This window comes from Giraffa tippelskirchi, chromosome X, assembly GCF_054371585.1.
Source record: "Giraffa tippelskirchi isolate mGirTip1 chromosome X, T2T-mGirTip1v1.2.pri, whole genome shotgun sequence".
Lineage (NCBI taxonomy): Eukaryota > Metazoa > Chordata > Mammalia > Artiodactyla > Giraffidae > Giraffa > Giraffa tippelskirchi.
The window spans coordinates 34,657,453-34,675,859 of record NC_137289.1 but is presented as its reverse complement, the minus strand read 5'-3'; the positions used below and the strand labels follow the sequence as shown (position 1 = coordinate 34,675,859).

The following is an 18,407-nucleotide window of genomic DNA, read 5'->3' as shown; positions in this document are numbered from 1 at the left end:
TCATAGTCATTTCCTATGATTGAAATATTGTTTGACCTTTAAACTCTCTCTCCAGTTAGGAGTACAAGAGTTAGGGTCCCTCGATAGTAAAGATGTCTTCTTAGTCTGAGGAGATGAGAGAGAAAGTTGTGAGCAAATTAGATTTGGGTTTTCTCCTTCCTGGGTGCCTTCTGGGTCAAATGGGAGTGAGAGGTTAGGGGTCAGCTTTCTGGGGGAAGCAGCCTGAAGCACCCTCATCACCCCCAGCCCTCAGAGTGATTGGCTAGCTGGCACTACAAGGAGAGGACAGTCGTAAACTCTTGGCTGGATGTTCTAGGTGATCCTGAGTCTGCTGTTACTGAGCTCCAATGCATTTGGCACAACCTGAGGTACATGAAGTGCACTTGGCTCCCTGGAAGGCATACGAGTCCTGACACTAACTACACTCTATCCTACTGGTGAGTATGGACAGTACACTTACTGCAGAGGGACTGACTGTGATTGCATTGGGAACCTTTGGAACTAACCTAGTTAAAACATAAACAGAATACCCTATTCCTTTCTACAGTTTGCTGCAATGAAAAATGCATCTGCTTTTGGTGTCTCATTTAAAAAAAAAAAAACCTTAAAAAATAATTATAGATCCACTGGTATGTTGCAAAAAATATCCAAAGAGATCCCATCTACCCTTCACCCAGTTGCTTCCAATGGTAACATCTCATATATAGGGTGCAATATTAAAACCAGAAAATTGACATTGGTACAGTCCACTGGCCTTATTCCAATTTCACCAGTGTTCCGTCCAGGCATTTGGGTGTGTGTGTAGTTCTATGCAGTTTTATCATATGCAAAGATGCAGAACAGTTCCATTATCACAAGGATCCCTCTAGTTGCCCTTTTATTTATTTTTAAAAATCAGTTAGTCAGTTTGGCTGCACCTGGTCTTAGTGGCTACGTGAGAGATCTTTAGTTGTGGTATGTGGGATCTAGTTCCTTGACCACGGATCGAACCCAGGCCCCCTGCATTGAGAGTGAGGAATCTTAGCCACTGGACCACAGAAGTCCCAAGTTGCCCTTTTATAGCTACATCCACCTCCTTCCTGCACCCCCTCTCTCCACACTCCTCTCCCCCAAGTCTATAACCTCTGGCAACCACTCATCTGTTCTCCATCTATAATTTTGTCATTTTAAGAATGTAACAGGAACAGAATCATACAAAATATATTAATAACTGTCAGAGGCTAACTCTATTTTTCAGTCTCTGCATAATATTCTGGAGATCCATCCAAGCTGTTGTATATATCAATAGTCCATTCCTTTTTCTTGCTGAGTGGTGTTCTATGATATGGATGTATCAGTTTGTTTAACTTTTTATTCACTAAAGGATATCTCTGTTATCTTCAATTTTTTTGCAAGTATGAAGAAAGCTGCTATAAATATTCATGTTCAGGTTTTTATGTGAATTTTACTTTTCAGTTCTCTGGAACAAATGCCTTACGGTGTAATTGCTAGATCATATGGTAATTGCATGTTTAGTTTTATTAAAAAACCGCCAAATTATTTTCTAGAGTAACTGTATTGTTTTACATTCTCACCAGCAATGTATGAGTGATTGGTATCTATCTTTCAAAAGGAAAATTATATCATTCCCAGAGTTAAAAAGTAGTTTAGTACCCCAGAGAATAACTTGTATTTCCTATGTGTGACTGTATCTACAAAATTTGTTAAATTTCTAAATTAATCTTTCATTATTTCCTTTCCTTTGGAGCCTAGAATTGATTATTAACAACAGAACAGGGAAGAAAGAACCAGGTTAATCAATTCAATTTAGTAAAACCTGAACATACATAGTGGGTAAATCTCTGAATAGTGAGCAGAAATAAGAAACCTGTCTCTTTACTCCTGAAGCTTCAATGTAGAGGTGACAGCGCTGGACACAGTTGTTTATATAGAAAGAAGAGTGCACGATGGAGGCTTGCAGAAGTGTAGACAGGCTCTGTGAGAAGCGAGGGTGGAGCTTGGCATGGTGGTGGAGCAAGGTGAGAGGCATTGCTGAAGGGGTGGACTGCCCAGATGCGGAAGTGTCTCTGAGGTTGGAGGCTGTCGCTGAGGCAGAATGGTCTCAGGACTGGGAGTATTTAGTTTATGTGATTCCAGGTAGGGAAGCAGGAGGTCTGATGTTGGCAGTGCCCTGCACGTGGCCTTGTCCCCCTGTCTATCGTTCATTCAGACTGTTTCTGAGAGAGTGGGGTATGGAGGGCCACATCCAGAACTTCTGAAGTTATAGGATGAATGGGGCCTTTACCCTGGAATGTCCATTTTGCCCAATGACTGGATGAAAAGTATGAATGTTTTTGGTACATGACAACCCTCGTGGCTATATCATGGAATAGGACACCAGAAAAATCACATGAATTTTGAACAGAAGCCTCCCAGGTGGCCTTGGGGTTGGCATTCCCTCTCTTCCCCTGTCCCCAGAGGTGCTCCCAGGCAAGTTGAGGGGCACTGCAGGTGAAGGCAGACAGCACTGAATTCACGTGGTTCAGTCTGGAGTCCCCCTGACTCCCCAGTACAGATCATTCTCATGTGAGGTTTGCAGTTTCACTTGCCTGCTAGTGGTACCTGTTGCTTCTCCTTTACTTGAAGCCCTTCAGTGGTTCCTGGTGCCTGCGGTCTAAAGTCCAAACTCATCAGCAGGAGCAACAAAGCCTTTTATGCTCACTCTCCTAACTGGCTCTGTCGACTCAGTGTCATCCTGCACCCACCACCCAGCCCACACTGAACTTCTTTCAGTTCCTCAAACTCACTCTTGAGACACTCAAACAGAAGAGTGGCGTACAGACCGGACATTCAGGCAGAATAGCGGAAGCACTCTGCATGCCCTTGTGGCCCAGGCCTCGCCTGTTCACCTGGACGCTTCTAACTTGTCCTTCTTATCTCAGCTCAGGCATCTCTTCCCTTCCAGAAAGCCTTCCTTGACCTCTCTAGCCTAGGTACGTGCCCGGTTGTCATGTACTATGTACTTTCCTGTGTCACAATACTCAGCACATCGTGTTGTCATTTCCTGTTTACTTAGTGGTCACCCTCTCCAGTCTGCGTCACCTTTGAGAGCAGGGGCTGTGTCTTATTCCCCCAACCCCATGCCTGACACACGGGAGGTGCTCTGTGAATAGGTTTTCGAACGTTTGGTAGTATCCAAAGTTAGACAACATTCGGGATTGGGGTGAGGACTTAGGGGGCAAGCATAAGCAACTCAGGAGCATTATAATTCAGGAATAAACAGAGAGAAGGATGGAGTAGATCTGCCTCCCCAAGAACTAAGCCTTAAAAGAAGCAGCCTGGCCCTGGTGATGTTTTGGTGAAGTCTGGAGAGAGCTGTTATTAGAGGCTTTGAAGTCTTATAACTTGTAGGATCCCTGAGTTTATTATGCTATTAATTCCCCTTGCTTTTCCTAGAGTTGTTATTGGTAAAATCACAGGGAAAACCTTCAAAGAATCTATCTTTAGCAGGGGCAGGGAAAGGAAGGGAAGAAGTCTTAAAACTTTATTTCAGTCCACGGCAGACTGTGCAGGAAAGTAACCCAAATATAGAAATTAGGGTAGCTCTGAGACAGATGATAGCCTAGCCCTTGGAGTTCTTGTTAGACAAATTTAGGGAAGTGCCTTGGAGTATGTGTTGTTATTTAGTCACTCAGTTGTGTCTGACTCTTTTGCAACCCCATGGACTGTAGCCCACTAGGCTTCTCTGCCCAGGGGGTTCTCCTAGGCAAGAATACTGGAGTAGGTTGCCATTTCCTCCTCCAGGGGATCTTCCCAACCCAGGGATCAAACCTGCATTTCCTCTATTGGCAGGTGGATTCTTTACCACTGAAAGTGAAAGTGAAAGTGAAGTCGCTCAGTCGTGCCCAACTTTTAGTGACCCCATGGACTGTAGCCTACCAGGCTCTTCCGTCCATGGGATTTTCCAGGCAAGAGTACTGGAGTGGGGTGCCATTGAGCCACCTGGAAAGCCCCACCTTGGTGCATATACCAGCACAAAATGAATCTTAGTGCAGATTACAAAACTAGCATCCCCTCTGGATGAATAAATTATCAAAAACTGGCCCAACCAAATAAGAAGGCATTCTTCTTCCTCTGGACTGAAGTGTTCATCTTCAGGGCTGATGCAGCATCTTACCAAAGCTGACCGCAGACAGTGCTTGGGCTGGTTGGCTGGCTTTCAGCCCTTAGTTCATGCTGTGGTGCAGGGATAAGATACAACCATGGGATGGCATCCATCCCAAAAGAGTGGGGGTTCACTGGCACCCAGTGGTGGGGGGAATGCAGCAGGGACACCACTTCTTGTCATACACATTCCCAGAGTCGGTCATCAGCGTGGACTCTTCCTATGACATAGACCTGTGCTGTCCAGTACAAGAGCCACTAGTCACACATGACTGTGTTTACATTTTAATTTAAATTAAGTAAAATTAAATCATATTATACAGAGTGAAGTAAGCCAGAAAGAAAAACACCAATACAGTATACTAACGCATATATATGGAATTTAGAAAGATGGTAACAATGACCCTATATGCGAGACAGCAAAAGAGACACAGATGTATAGAACAGTCTTTTGGACTCTGTAGGAGAGGGCGAGGGTGGGATGATTTGGGAGAATGGCATTGAAACATGTATATTATCATATGTGAAATGGATCGCCAGTCCAGGTTTGATGCATGAGACAGGGTGCTCAGGGCTGGTGCACTGGGATGACTCTGAGGGATGGGATGGGGAGGGAGTTGGGAGGGGGGTTCAGGATGGGGAACACATGTACATCCGTGGCGGATTCATGTCAGTGTATGGCAAAACCAATACAATATTGTAAAGTAATTAGCCTCAAATTAAAATAAATAAATTAAAAAAAAACTTAAATCAAATTAACACTTAAGTTGTTCAGTCTTACTAGCCAATTTCACATATGGCTAGTGGCTCCTGTACCAGACACCACAAATTTCCATAATCCCAGAAAATTTTATTGGACAGGCTGGTATAAATTCTGTATCGTTTGTCCTTACCACCTTATTCTCTTTTCTGGAGCCATACTGCTTGGGTTCAAATCCCGACTCTCTTTCTTACTAGCAGTGTGATTTGGAGCAAGTCACGTCTCTCTCAGCCTCAGTTTTGTAATCTGTAAAATGGGAGTAGTAACAATAGTGCTGCCTCTTAAGGATGTTTTGAGGGCTGTTATATGAAGAATGTTTGGAGTTGGCCTAATGGCTAACATTTGTAGGGTAAGCGTGCAATACATGGTTTTTTATTATTCATCCCCACTCCCTTGAGGATGCAGCCAGTACACAGAGCTGACCTTTTCCACCACCTCACAGAATTGGCACCTAGCCCACACCTCTTCCTCCCTGCTCTCCCCTAGAGGGATACTTTCCAATCAAAACCACAGAAGAAAGATAGATGGCTCATTCATTATCAAACAATCGGAATTGGTTTAAGTACCAGTTTAAAATCATGTCAAACTGCCAGAGACTGTTTCCCAAATCTCTAGTCAGAAAAACGTGGAGTCATTTTGAAGCCCCAGGGCGATGACTTGGATAGTCTGGCATTGAAGGAAGCCTGACCTTAATAGCTACAGACTAGCCAAGCCAATGAATTTTAGGGAATTTCTTAACAAACTAATCATCTTTAGAGTGCAGGAAATAGTCTTTAATTTGTCCATTTCCTCCTTCTCTCTGCAGGGTGATTGTGTGGATTTCAGTGTGTGGTTTTTAACAGGAAGCACTCCAATGCCTCCTATTTTAGGTTATCATCTAATCTTTCACAAGATTTCAAAAATTTTCTCTTCAAAATCAGTATTTTCCCTTTTGTTATTTTTCCTAAAGTACAACAAAAGATTTTTTTAACAATTTCTTATCTGGAGTCCATGAAAATAGGTGAAATACTCAGGGTACAATGAAAAACGAATCTCAAAGGTTACCCTTTCATTATTGAAAAAAAAAATAACTTTCTACATAGTTCTCTTTAGTTATGTAACAATAATGTCCTAAGTTTCTTCAGTTTCTATTTCTGTGTGGGTGCAAAACATTTCAGGCCTGTCTGATCTAAAAACCAGTCATGGCTGTAACTTAGTTTTTAAAAAACTGTTTGCATTCATGAACCACAGGGGCCAACAACTAGGAGAAAAAAATTATATACTATCTCTTAAAGGACAAGGTCACTTTCTATATTGAAGCATTTCTTTGAACAGCCTTTGAAGAAGTAAATACATTAGATCTGAATTAAAAAAAATTTTTTTTTGTTTTCATTTTTTTAAAAAGACATTATTTAAAGCAGTTCTAGGTTTACAACAAAATTGAGAGGGAAGTACAGAGATTTTCCATGTACCCACTGCCCCTACAATTAATAGCTTCCCCCATTAGCACCCCACTCCAGTACTCTTGCCTGGAAAATCCCATGGACGAAGGAGCCTGGTAGGCTACAGTCCATGGGGTCGCTAAGAGTCGGACACGACTGAGTGACTTCACTTTCACTTTTCCCTTTCATGCACTGGAGAAAGAAATGGCAACCCACTCCAGTATTCTTGCCTGGAGAATCCTAGGGACGGTGGAGCCTGGTGAGCTGCCGTCTATGGGGTCGCACAGAGTCGGACACGACTGAAGCGACTTAGCATAGCATTATCAACATCCCTCATCAATAGTACATTTGTTACAACTGATGAGGCTACATTGATATACATCATCACCACCAAAATTCTATATAGTCTATATTAGGGCACACTCTTGGTCTTCTACATTTTATGGGTTTGGACAAATGTATGACATATATCCATTGTTATAATTACCATAGAGAGTACTTTCATTGCCCTAAAAATCCTCTGTGTTCCACTAATTCATCTCTCCCCTACCCCAATCCCTGGCAACCATTGATTTGTTTATTCTCCTAGTTTTGTCTTTTCCGGTATTTCATCTTGTTGGAATCAGACAGTATGTATCATTTTCAGATGGGCTTCTTTCATTTAGTACTACACATGTAACATTCCTCCATATCTTTTCATGGGTTGATAGTTCATTTCTTTTTGGTGCTGAATAATATTCCACTGTCTGGATGTATCACAGTTTATGTATCCATTTAGCAACTAAAGGACATCTTGGTTGCTTCCAAGCTTTGGCAATGATGAATAAAGCTGCTTTAAACTTTTGTATGCTGGTTTTTGTGTAGATGTAAGTTCTCAATTTCTTTTGGTAAATACCAGAGAGCACAATTGCTAATCATATGGTAGGAACATGTTTGGTTTTGTAAGAAACTGTCTTCCAAAGTGGCTGTACTGTTCTGTATTCCCACCAGCAATGAGTGAGAGTTCCTGTTGCTCCACACCCTTATCAGCATTTGATATTGCCAATGTCTGGATTATGGACATTCTGACCAGTGTGTAGTGGTATCTTGTTGCTTTCATTTGCATTGTGCTTATTTGCCATCTGTATGTCTTTGGTGGAATGTCTGTGAAGATCTTTGGCTCATTTTTTAGTTGAGTATTTTGCTTTATTGTTCAGTTTTAAGAGTTCTTTGTATATTTTGGCTAACAGCCCTTTATCAGATGTGTCTTTTGCAAATATTTGCTCTCCCACCCCTCCAGTGTTTGGCTTCTTTTCTTATTCTCTTGATATTATCTTTTGAAGAAGTTTTTAATTTTAATGAAATTTGGCTTATCAATTATTTCTTTTAAAGATCATGCCTTGGATGTTGTATCTAAAAAGTCATCACCATACCCAAGATTATCTAGGTTTTCTCCTTTGTTATCTCCTAGGAGGTTTATAGTTTTGCACTTTACATTTAGGTCTGTGATCCATTGTGAGTTTAGTTTTGTGAAAAATATAAGGTCTGTGACTAGATTCTTTTTTTTTTTTTTTTTTTGCATGTGGATATCCAGTTGTTTCAGCACCATTTGTTGAAGAGACTATCTGTGCTCCTTTGTATTGCCTTTGCTCCTTTGTCAAAGATCAATTGACTGTATTTATGGGAAAGATCTGCTTTTTATAACACTGGATTTGTAGCACAGTCCCCTGGAGAACTGCTGTCAAAATGCTTAACTTAGTCCCTGGGCAAAACCTTCTAAGTAGGATTCTCTGGGAGAGGAGCTGAGGGACCTGCATTTTTCAAATGACCACAGATGATTCTAAAGTAAACAAATCAAGGGTTTGGGACTCTTTCCTCTTAGTTATTTTCTAAATTGTTTTCCTTTTCTGCAGAACGTTTGCACATCTCCCTTGTGACTAATGATGTAAAGCTTGACTCTGTGTCTTCTGGTAGTTACTATAAAACAGAATCCTTTGATAACCTAGACAAAAAGTGTAATGAGCACATTCTGTCTGCCTGTACTGTGCTGGATGATCATTGGGGAAAGGTCTACGTAGAGGTTTTTGGAAATGAGAAAGAAGATACCAGCATTTAGAACCACACAGTTGAGTAAGACACTTAGAAAGACCTCGTGCTATGGAACATTGATCTGGCAGTGGTTCAGTTCAGTTCAGTTCAGCCACTCAGTTGTGTCCAGCTCTATGAAACCCCATGGAATCTAGCACGTCAGGCTTCCCTGTCCTTCACCATCTCCCAGAGTTTGCTCAAACTCATGTCCATCAAATTGGTGATGCCATCGAACCGTCTCATCCTCTATCATCCTCTTCTCCTCCTGCCTTCAGTCTTTCCCAGCATGAGGGTCTTTTCCAATGAATCAGTTTTTCACTTCAGGTGGCCAAAATATTGGAGCTTCAGCATCAGCATCAGTCCTTCCAATGAATATTCATGATTGATTTCCTTTAGGATGGACTGGTTGGATCTCCTTGCAGTCCAAGGGACTCTCAAGAGTCTTCTCCAACACCACAGTTCAGAAGCTTTAATTCTTCAGTGCTCAACTTTCCTTAGGGTCCAACTCTCACATCCATACATGACTACTGGAAAAACCATAGCTTTAACTAGATGGACCTTTGTCAGCAAAGTAATGTCTCTGCTTTTTAATATGCTGTCTGGGTTGGTCATAGCTCTTCTTCCAAGAAGCAAGCGTCTTAATTTCATGGCTGCAGTCACCATCTGCAGTGATTTTGGAGCCCAAGAAAAGAAGTCTCTCACTGTTTCCGCTGTTTCCCCATCTATTTGCCATGAAGTGATGGGACCAGATGCCATGGTCTTTGTTTTTCGAATGTTGAGTTTTAAGCCAGCTTTTTCAGTCTCCTCTTTCACTTTCATCAAGAGGCTCTTTAGTTCCTCTTCACTTTCTGCCATAAGGATGGTGTCATCTGCATATCTGAGGTTATTGATATTTGTCCCAGAAATCTTGACTCCAGCTTATGCTTCGTCTAGCCCACCATTTCACATGATGTACTCTGCATATAAGTTAAATAAGCAGGCTGACAATATACAGCCTTGAGGTGTTCCTTTCCCAATTTGGAACTAGTCCATTGTTCCATGTCTGGTTCTAACTGTTGCTTCTTGACCTGCATACAGATTTCTCAGGAGGCAGTTCAGGTGGTCTGGTATTCCCATCTCTTTCAGAATTTTCCAGAGTTTGTTTTGATCCACACAGTCAAAGGCTTTGGCATAGTCAATAAAGCGGAAGTAGATTTTTCTGGAACTCTCTTGCTTTTTCAATGATCCAAGGGATGTTTGCAATTTGATCTCTGGTTCCTCTGCCTTTTCTAAATCCAGCTTGAACATCTGGAAGTTCTTGGTTCACATTCTGTTGAAGCCTGGCTTGAATAATTTTGAGCAATACTTTGCTAGCATGTGAAATGAGTGCAATTGTGCAGTATTTGAACATTCTTTGGCATTACCTTTCTTTGTAATTGGAATGAACACTGACCTTTTCCAGTCCTGTGTCCACTGCTGAGTTTTCCAAATTTGCTGGCATATTGAGTGTAGCACTTTCACAGCATCATCTTTTAGGATTTGAAATAACTCAACTGGAATTCCATGACCCCCACTAGCTTTGTTCATAGTGGTGTTTACTAAGGCCCACTTGTCTTCACATTCCAGGATGTCTGGCTCTAGGTGAGTGATCACACCATTGTGGTTATCTGGGTCATGAAGATCATTTTTGTATAGTTCTTCTGTGTATTCTTGCCACCTCTTCTTAATATCTTCTGCTTCTGTTAGGTCCATATCATTTTTGTCCTTTATTGTGACCATCTTTACATGAAATATTCCCTTGGTATCTCTCATTTTCTTGAAGAGATCTCTAGTCTTCCCCATTCTATTGTTTTCCTCTATTTCTTTGCATTGATCACTGAAGAAGGCTTTCTTATCTCTCCTTGCTGTTCTTTGGAACTCTGCATTCAGATGGGTATATCGTTCCTCTTCTCCTTTGCCTTTAGCTTCTCTTCTTTTCTCAGCTATTTGTAAGGCCTCCTCAGGCAACCATTTTGCCTTTCTTTTTCTTCAAGATGGTCTCGATCACTGCCTCCTGTACAATGTCACGAACCTCCATCCATAGTTCTTCCGGCACTCTGTCTATCAGATCTAATCCCTTGAATCTATTTGTCACTTCTGCTGTATAATCATAAGCAATTTGATTTAGCTCATACCTGAATGGTCTAGTGGTTTTCCCTACTTTGTTCAATTTACGTCTGAATTTTGCAGTAAGGAGTTCATGATCTAAGCCACAGTCAGCTCCTTGTCTTGTTTTTACTGACTGTATAGAGCTTCTCCATCTTCGGCTGCAAAGAACATAATCAATCTGATTTTGGTAGTGACCATAAGGTGATGTCCATGTGCAGAGTCATCTCTTGTGTTGTTGGAAGACAGTGTTTGCTATGACCAGTGGGTTCTCTTGGCAAAACTCTGTTAACCTTTGCCTTGCTTCATTTTGTACTCCAAGGCCAAACTTGCCTATTACCCCTGGTATCTCTTTTTGTCCTACTTTTGCATTCCAGTCCGCTGTGATGAAAAGGACATGTTTTTTGGGTGTTAGTTCTAGAAGGTCTTGTAGGTCATCACAGAACCGTTTAACATCAGCTTCTTTGTCATTAGTGGTTGGGGTATAGACTTGGATTACTGTGATGTTGTGTGGTTTGCCTTAGAAATGAACAGAATTCATTTTGATTTTTTGGGATTGCATCCAAGTACTGCATTTCAGAATCTTTTGTTGACTGTGAGGGCTACTCCATTTCTTCTAAGGGATTCTTGCCCACAATAGTAGATATAATGGTCATCTGAATTAAATTTGCTCATTCGGGTCCATTTTAGTTCACTGATTCCTAGTATGTCAATGTTCACTCTTGTTGTTTGACTATTTCCAATTTACCTTGATTCATAGATCTAACATTCCAGGTTCCTATGCAATGTTGTCTTTACAGCATCGGACTTTACGTCCTTCACCTGTCACATCCACAACTGGGCTTTGTTTTTGCTTTGGCTCAGTCTGTTCATTCTTTCTGAAGCTATTTCTCCACTCTTCTCCATATTGCTGCTGCTGCTGCTGCTGCTGCTGCTAAGTCGCTTCAGTCGTGTCCGACTCTGTGCGACCCCATAGACGGCAGCCCACCAGGCTCCGCCATCCCTGGGATTCTCCAGGCAAGAATACCGGAGTGGATTTGCCATTTCCTTCTCCAGTGCATGAAAGGGAAAAATGAAAGTGAAGTCACTCAGTTGTGTCCGACTCTTAGTGACCCCATGGACTGCAGCCTACCAGGCTCCTCCATCCATGGGATTTTCCAGGCAAGAGTACTGGAGTGGGCATCTACCAACCTGGAAAATTCATCTTTCAGTGTCATATCTTTTTGCCTTTTCATACTGTTCATGGGGTTCTCAAGGCAAGAATACTAAAGTGGTTTGCCATTCACTTCTTCAGTGGAGGACGTTTTGTAAGAACTGTCCACCATGACCTGTCTGTCTTGGGTGGCCGCAGGCCACTGTCGACTCACGCCTCTCTGCCAGAGACTCCTGGACACTCCCAGGCAAATCTGGCTCAGTCTCTTGTGGGGGCACTGCTCCTTTCTCCTGGGTCCTGGTGTGCACAAGGTTTTGTTTGTGCCTTCCAAGAGTCTGTTTCCCCAGACCTGTAGAAGTTCTGTAAGCAAATCCCACTGGCCTCCAAAGTCAAATTCTCTTCTCCAGTGGACCACATTTTGTCAGAACTCTCCACCATGATCCGTCTGTCTTGGGTGGCCCTAAACGGCATGGCTCGTAGTTTCATTGAGTTAGACAAGGCTGTGATCCATGTGATCAGTTTGGTTAGTTTTCTGTGATTGTGGTTTTCATTCTGATAGGTAAGGATTGTGGTTGAAGAACACTAATAACATCAGAGAGGTCAATCTGGAGAAGACATGAAGCCTCAAGTGATTAGGGCATGAAATAGGGTGAGGGGAATATCATAGAGAATCCCAGAGGGTTTGCAAAGAAAGAAGTAACCGAATTTGGTGATAGGATATAAAAAAGGGGGAGGGGTGATTTCAGAGGCTCTAATCTAATCAAGGAGCCCAGAGAAAATGACCTCTGGCTGATGGCAATTGGGATGGTTAAAAGAAAAGGCAGTTTGTCCAGGAAGAGGGGGCATCTGTCTTGGCTGTTGAATTTGAAGCAAGAGTGGAACTCTAAAGTGGAGCAGTTAGAAATCTGGAACTGGCTCCAAGGCAGTAGGTCAGGATTAGGAATCCTCAGTGCAGAAATTCTAGTTGAGGAGTGCAAGTGATAAATGGGCGAGTGGATGAGGGAGTAAGAAATAGAGAGGAATACACAGAGGGCTGAAGACTGGACGTGAATTCTCTGAGAATAGAAGAAAGGAACGGAACAAGCCAAGAGAACAAGGAAGGAGCAGACAGAGGGACTAGGGAAACTTGGAATTGAACAGATAAGGCATTTTCAGGAAGCATAAAATTTCTCATCCTGGCCTCGTACCGTTTCCCCTACAGATGAGGAAAAAGAGTCAGGACTCCTATGATTTCCACAGCTATTGAAAATACCATATCCATGAAAAAGGAACATTCATTTCTTCCTCAAGTGTGAAATGGAGCCATATTATAAAATAGGGCTTTAAAAGAAAGCTACCCTGCCAGATTGCAAATATGGCTTTTCATGGACATCTTTAATCATTTAAAAACAGACATCTGTATTTGTTTCTTGCATATGTGGTTAAAAAATAATGCAGAAGGTTATCTTGTTTTATCTTGTAGGCACAGAAGCCTGGGAAAAATTCTTCAGTGTGAAAACATCTACAGAGAAGGCCAGCACATTGCTTGTTCCTTTGAGCTGACTAAGGTGAAGGATTCCAGTTTTGAACAGCACAGTGTCCAAGTAATGGTTAAGGACAATGCAGGAAAAATCAGACCATCCTTCAGTATAGTGCCTTTAACTTCTCATGGTAAGTTTTAGAAGTACTCCATGACAGTGTGGATGAAAGTGTTATGTCATCAATACAAATGATAAAAAAAATGATGATTTTGGTTTGAAGATCATCCCAGAAAAAAGGGACTATATTTATGTATATTTTTCTTTGTTCCTTTTTAAAGTAGCAAGCTTGTAAATTCTCATATTTATTGTGCACATATGCTACATGCTTTATCCATGTTTACTTATGCTGAGCCTTAGAGCAAGCAGTTAGTTGTAGAACTGAGATTGAAACTCAGGCTCTCTGACTTTTTTTAGCAATTTTAAATGTTGAGTTATTTATTTGACTTCACTGGGTCTTTGTTGAGGCATGCGGAATCTTTGATGTTCATTATGGCAGACCAGATCTTTAGTTACAGCATGTGGGATCTAGTTCCCTGACCAGGGATCAAACCCAGGCCCCCTGCATTGGGAGCACAGAGTCTTAGCCACTGGACCACCAGGGATGTCCCTCTTTGACTCTTAAGATCTGTTCTCTTTTACTTACACTCCAGGGGATGATGCTGCAGAATAAATGTGATTTAATATAGTTCCTGAATAATCTGTCTCTTTGTTTAACAACAAAAAAGGCTTAGACTGGAGATGGAGTCATCATGAGTGATATTCAAACTGTCTAACATTCTGAGTAACCCAGGCACGGATCAATGAGAACAACCAGTGCAGCCGAGTTTCAGCCCATTACAAAGAGCCCTCAACTTGAAAACAAAATACCTGCTTAAGGTCTTAGCTTTGTCACTTTGGATATGGCATATACACTCTAATTTCCTATTCATCTATAAAAGGGGGTACACAGTCCCTCTTGAATTCAGAGGATTGTTGTAAGTTCCAAATGATGTGACATGTGTAAAAGCGTTTTGTAAATCTCTAAAGCAGAGTCATATGTGCTTAGTCACTCAGTTATGTCTGACTCTTTTCAACCACATGGACCATAGCCTGCCAGGCTCCTCTGTCCATGGGGATTCTCCAGGCAAGAATACTGGAGTGGGTTGCCATGCCCTCCTCCAGGGTATCTTCCCAACCCAGGGATCGAACCCAGGTCTCCCGCATTGCAGGCAGATTCTTTACTGCCAGCGTCACCAGGGAAGCCACATTATGTTTACTTATTTGCTGTAGTATCCCAACAGGGAGCTCCGATTCTAGCTGAAGTGGTACACAGAAAAGTTACAAGCAAATAATCGTGAATTGACAAGGTTCCCAAGTCTGTGAGCAGAACACTATTTACTGCCCTTTCAGACAGTCATGGAAGTGAATTCTAATAGAACACCCAAGGTAGCTTAGTTTGTAAGCCAGGGGAGTGAGGTTGAGGCAACTTGCCAAATGGGATCATTTGAAGCAAAGCCCTTCTCTCTCCTCCCCCTTGCTTGGAAGCTTGTCCTCGATGGACCTTTTAAAGCTCATTTTGCTGCTCTTCTACCTAGAGATGAATGGTGATATAAGAGATGAGTGGGAGATTCTTGTTAGCTAGAAGAAGATGTTGTGAAGTTGTTTTCTGTTAATTATCCACTCTCTTTTGTTGCTTGGTCTTAAGCATAGTTGACTCCTGAAAAACTAAATTGACTAGGGTAATTTCTTTTTTTACTTTCTTTTAAATCATGATTATAATTATATAACATTAAATATGCCATCTTAACCATTTTCAAGTGTACAGTTCAGTAGTGTTAAATATATTCACAGTGTTGTGCAGTAGATCTCTAGAACTCTCTCATTTTGTAAAACTGAAACTTCATGCCCATGAAATACTAATTCTCCCTCCCCCACCCCTCCCCCTCCCCCAGCCCCTGGTAACCACCTTCCTACTTTCTGTTTCTATGACTTTGACTCCTTTAGATACCTCTTATAAGTGGAATCATACAGTATTGGTCCTTTTGTAATGGACTTATTTTATTAGCATCATGTCCTCAAAGTACATCCCTGTTGTTGTTTAGTCACTCAGTCGTGTCTGACTCTTTGTGACCCTATGGACTATAGCCCGCCAAGCTCCTCTGTCCATGGGATTTTCTAGGCAAGAATACTTGAGTGGGTTGCCATGTCCTCCTCTAGGGGATCTTCCCAGCCCAGGGATAGAACCCACATCTCCTACGTCTCCTGCATTGGCAGGTGGGTTCTTTACCACTACGCCACATGAGAAGCCCTTCATCCCTGTTGTAATCTATGACAAAACTATGCTGATGTTTTCATTGTGGTCTTTGGTTGGCATAAATGAGTACTGGCTGGTGAAACCTCTTGTACCTGATGCCCCTCAGTACAATCAGGAAGAGCCACATCTGGACCCATGCGCTTCTTTATTCCACCCCCTTGTTGTAGCTAGATGTCTGGATTATACCCCATCCATGCCCTAATCAGATGCAGGTCAGAATCCGCATCATCTGCCAGCCCCAAAGATGTTCCTTAGATCTATTTTACTAGGCAGTTTAAGCTTCCTACAGGGGACTTCCCTTCTGGTCCAGTGATTGGGACTCTGAGCTTCCATTGCAGAGGACCCAGGTTCAATCCCTGATCAGGGAAATAAGATCCTGCATACTGTGTGGTGTGGCCAGAAACAAGAAAAAGAAGCAAAGAAAAAAATAAGCTTCCTACATTAATTGTGATTAATCAGAAATTCTAGAACTGTATGTCTGATCATGTAAGGCCGTTAAAAGCATCAGACCTATTTTGATTTACCTTTGTGACCGTCATTGTCTCTACGCATAAGTGCTATGCTGTGTTTAGTCGCTCAGTCCTGTCTAATTCTGTGCAACCCCATGGACTGTAGTCTGCCAGGCTCCTCTGTCCTTAGGGGTTCCCCAGGCAAGAATACTGTAGTGGGTTGCCATGCCCTCCTCCAGAGGATTTTCCCAACCCAGAGATCAAACCAAGGTCTCCCACATTGCAGGTGGATTCTTTACCATCTATGCCACAGGGAAGCCCAAGAATACTGGAGTGGATAGCCTATCCCTTCTCCAGGGGAACTTCCCGACCCAGAAATCGAACCGGGCTGTCCTGCATTGCAGGTGGATTCTTGACCAGCTGAGCTATCCAGGAAGCCCATATGTGTATCTCATCAAAATTAACTCTGGAAATTAATTTGTATTCTTCTGTTTCTGTCTTTCAGTGAAACCTGATCCTCCACATATTAAAAATCTCTCCTTCCAAAATGGTGACTTATATGTGCAGTGGACAAATCCACAGAATTTTCAGAGCAAATGCTTGTCTTATGAAGTAGAGGTCAATAACAGCCACGCTGAGACACATGATATTTTCTATGTAAGTGGTTTTTTTTTTAGATAGTTGTTATTTAGAAATTTTTCTTGTATTTCTTACAGTGTAATAAATTGAAATATCAATGAAAAGTAGCTCATAGATTTGTCACCTGATGATGATGGTTTCTCTGAAATAGCATGTGGTGGAAGGTTTGACAGTTTATGGTAGTGTTGCCTACAAGAGTTCAGCCATTCATTAATTCATTTGCTGAAAAGTTTTTTATTACATGTCTATCATGTACTACCAGGCACTATTTTATCTGCATGTGACACCTGATAAAAAACAAATATTGCCCATGAAGCTTACCTACTAGAAAATAAGTGCGTAAATGAGCAAACTAATTTTAGAGAATGAATGCTATGCAGAAATTTAAGTGGGGTGATGGCAAGGACTGAGGGAATATTACGTAGGGTAGGTATCCACAGTGATGAGATTTGAGATGAGACCGGAACAATGAGCAGGAGCTAGCCATTTGATGGTCTGGAGGTGGAGGAGACAGCATGGTCAAAGACTTGGGCAGGAATGAGTTTGGCATGTGTGAAAAACAGGAGACTGGCATGACCAAAATATAGTAGGAAGAGGTGTCTGAACCTAGAGCCGGGATCAGATTATGTAGCTACTTAGAGGCTCTGGTATGGCCGTTCAGTTTTTTTGGAGTTTGTAGAAACTAGAGTAGTCAATACTGAGTAGTTAGTATTTTTTGGATCATGTACATTTATGCCCTTTGAAATCTAATATAAAACCTGTACACCCGTGGTGGATTCATGTCAATGTATGGCAAAACAAATACAATATTGTAAAGTTAAAAAATAGAAAATAAACTAATTTTAAAAAAATCATGCTGATTAGAGGTCCCTGTGGAGTAGGAAATGGCAACCCACTCCAGTAATATTGCCTGGGAAATTCCATGGACAGAGGAGCCTGGCAGGCTACAGTCCATGGGTTCGCAAGGAGTTGTACTCCACTGAGCAATTGAGCATACACGCATGCTTTGGAGCACTGGGCCTAACAGGGTATGGTATAACTTCAGGGCCCAGTTGCATTGTTATGCTTTAGAAGAGAGATCTCAAACTCAGGCCTCAAACATTTTTGTTTGGACCACAAAACAAAGTGGGGTTTTGTTTGCTTGTATATTACATTTGAATTTTCTGCCCAGATTGAAAACTGGTACCTGAGGGTATAGTTGCCATAAGGTGGCACCTTAGGACCACAGGGACTGTGCCACTCACTTGTGTTACCTGCCTGGGCCCTGTGTCCATTTGAGTTTGAGAGGTTAGAAACCATGGGCTTTTACAGGAGTCCTGCATCTCACATGTGGGAAGATCCCTTGGTTCACTTGTTTTAGCTCATTATGGAAATTTCGAAAGCTAAAGTATTTTATTTACTAAAATAAGCCGCTGTTGACAGGCTGTAACTCTGGAGGGAGTGACCAGGTCCACAGCTGAGCAGAGCTCTTCTGGGCATTTGCAAATGAAAGCATTTGCTGAAGCAGAATAATCATTCTTCATCCCAGAAACCAGGGTCCCCAAATAATGCCACAAAAGGAAAAAGCAAAGGGCTTCCAATCGGGGAGGGGGTGAGGCTTGAATTTACAACTAAGTGAGTTATCAGAAAGCTGAATATGCTTGACTATTCCAGCCTTGACTGCTCTCTTCTGTCTGAAATCTGGAGACACATGCCCCTTGTATTACTCACTTGGCACTAAATGATGTCCTGCTAGTTACCCATGATCTTGACTAAAAATATAAGCTCCTGTAAGGGGGAGGAGTTAGGTGTTGTTTACTTTGTACTGTTCCGGCTACTAATACTAGCTAATCTGTATT

General features: G+C 41.9%; 1 protein-coding gene across 5 annotated transcripts in view; it reads left to right on the top strand.

Annotated features, from left to right (window-relative positions):
* IL13RA1 (interleukin 13 receptor subunit alpha 1) overlaps positions 1 to 18,407 on the top strand; it is a 74,306-nt gene that overhangs the window by 15,221 nt on the left and 40,678 nt on the right. For all 5 annotated transcript variants that reach the window (XR_014075625.1, XR_014075626.1, XR_014075627.1 and 2 more), the window contains exons 4-6: positions 317 to 437; positions 13,131 to 13,318; positions 16,436 to 16,587. Coding sequence is in view for 2 of the 5 variants with exons in the window: in XM_081564417.1 (XP_081420543.1) it covers positions 317 to 437; positions 13,131 to 13,318; positions 16,436 to 16,587 (461 nt within the window). In the remaining 3 variants the exon portion in view is untranslated. The remainder of the gene's footprint in view (positions 1 to 316; positions 438 to 13,130; positions 13,319 to 16,435; positions 16,588 to 18,407) is intronic.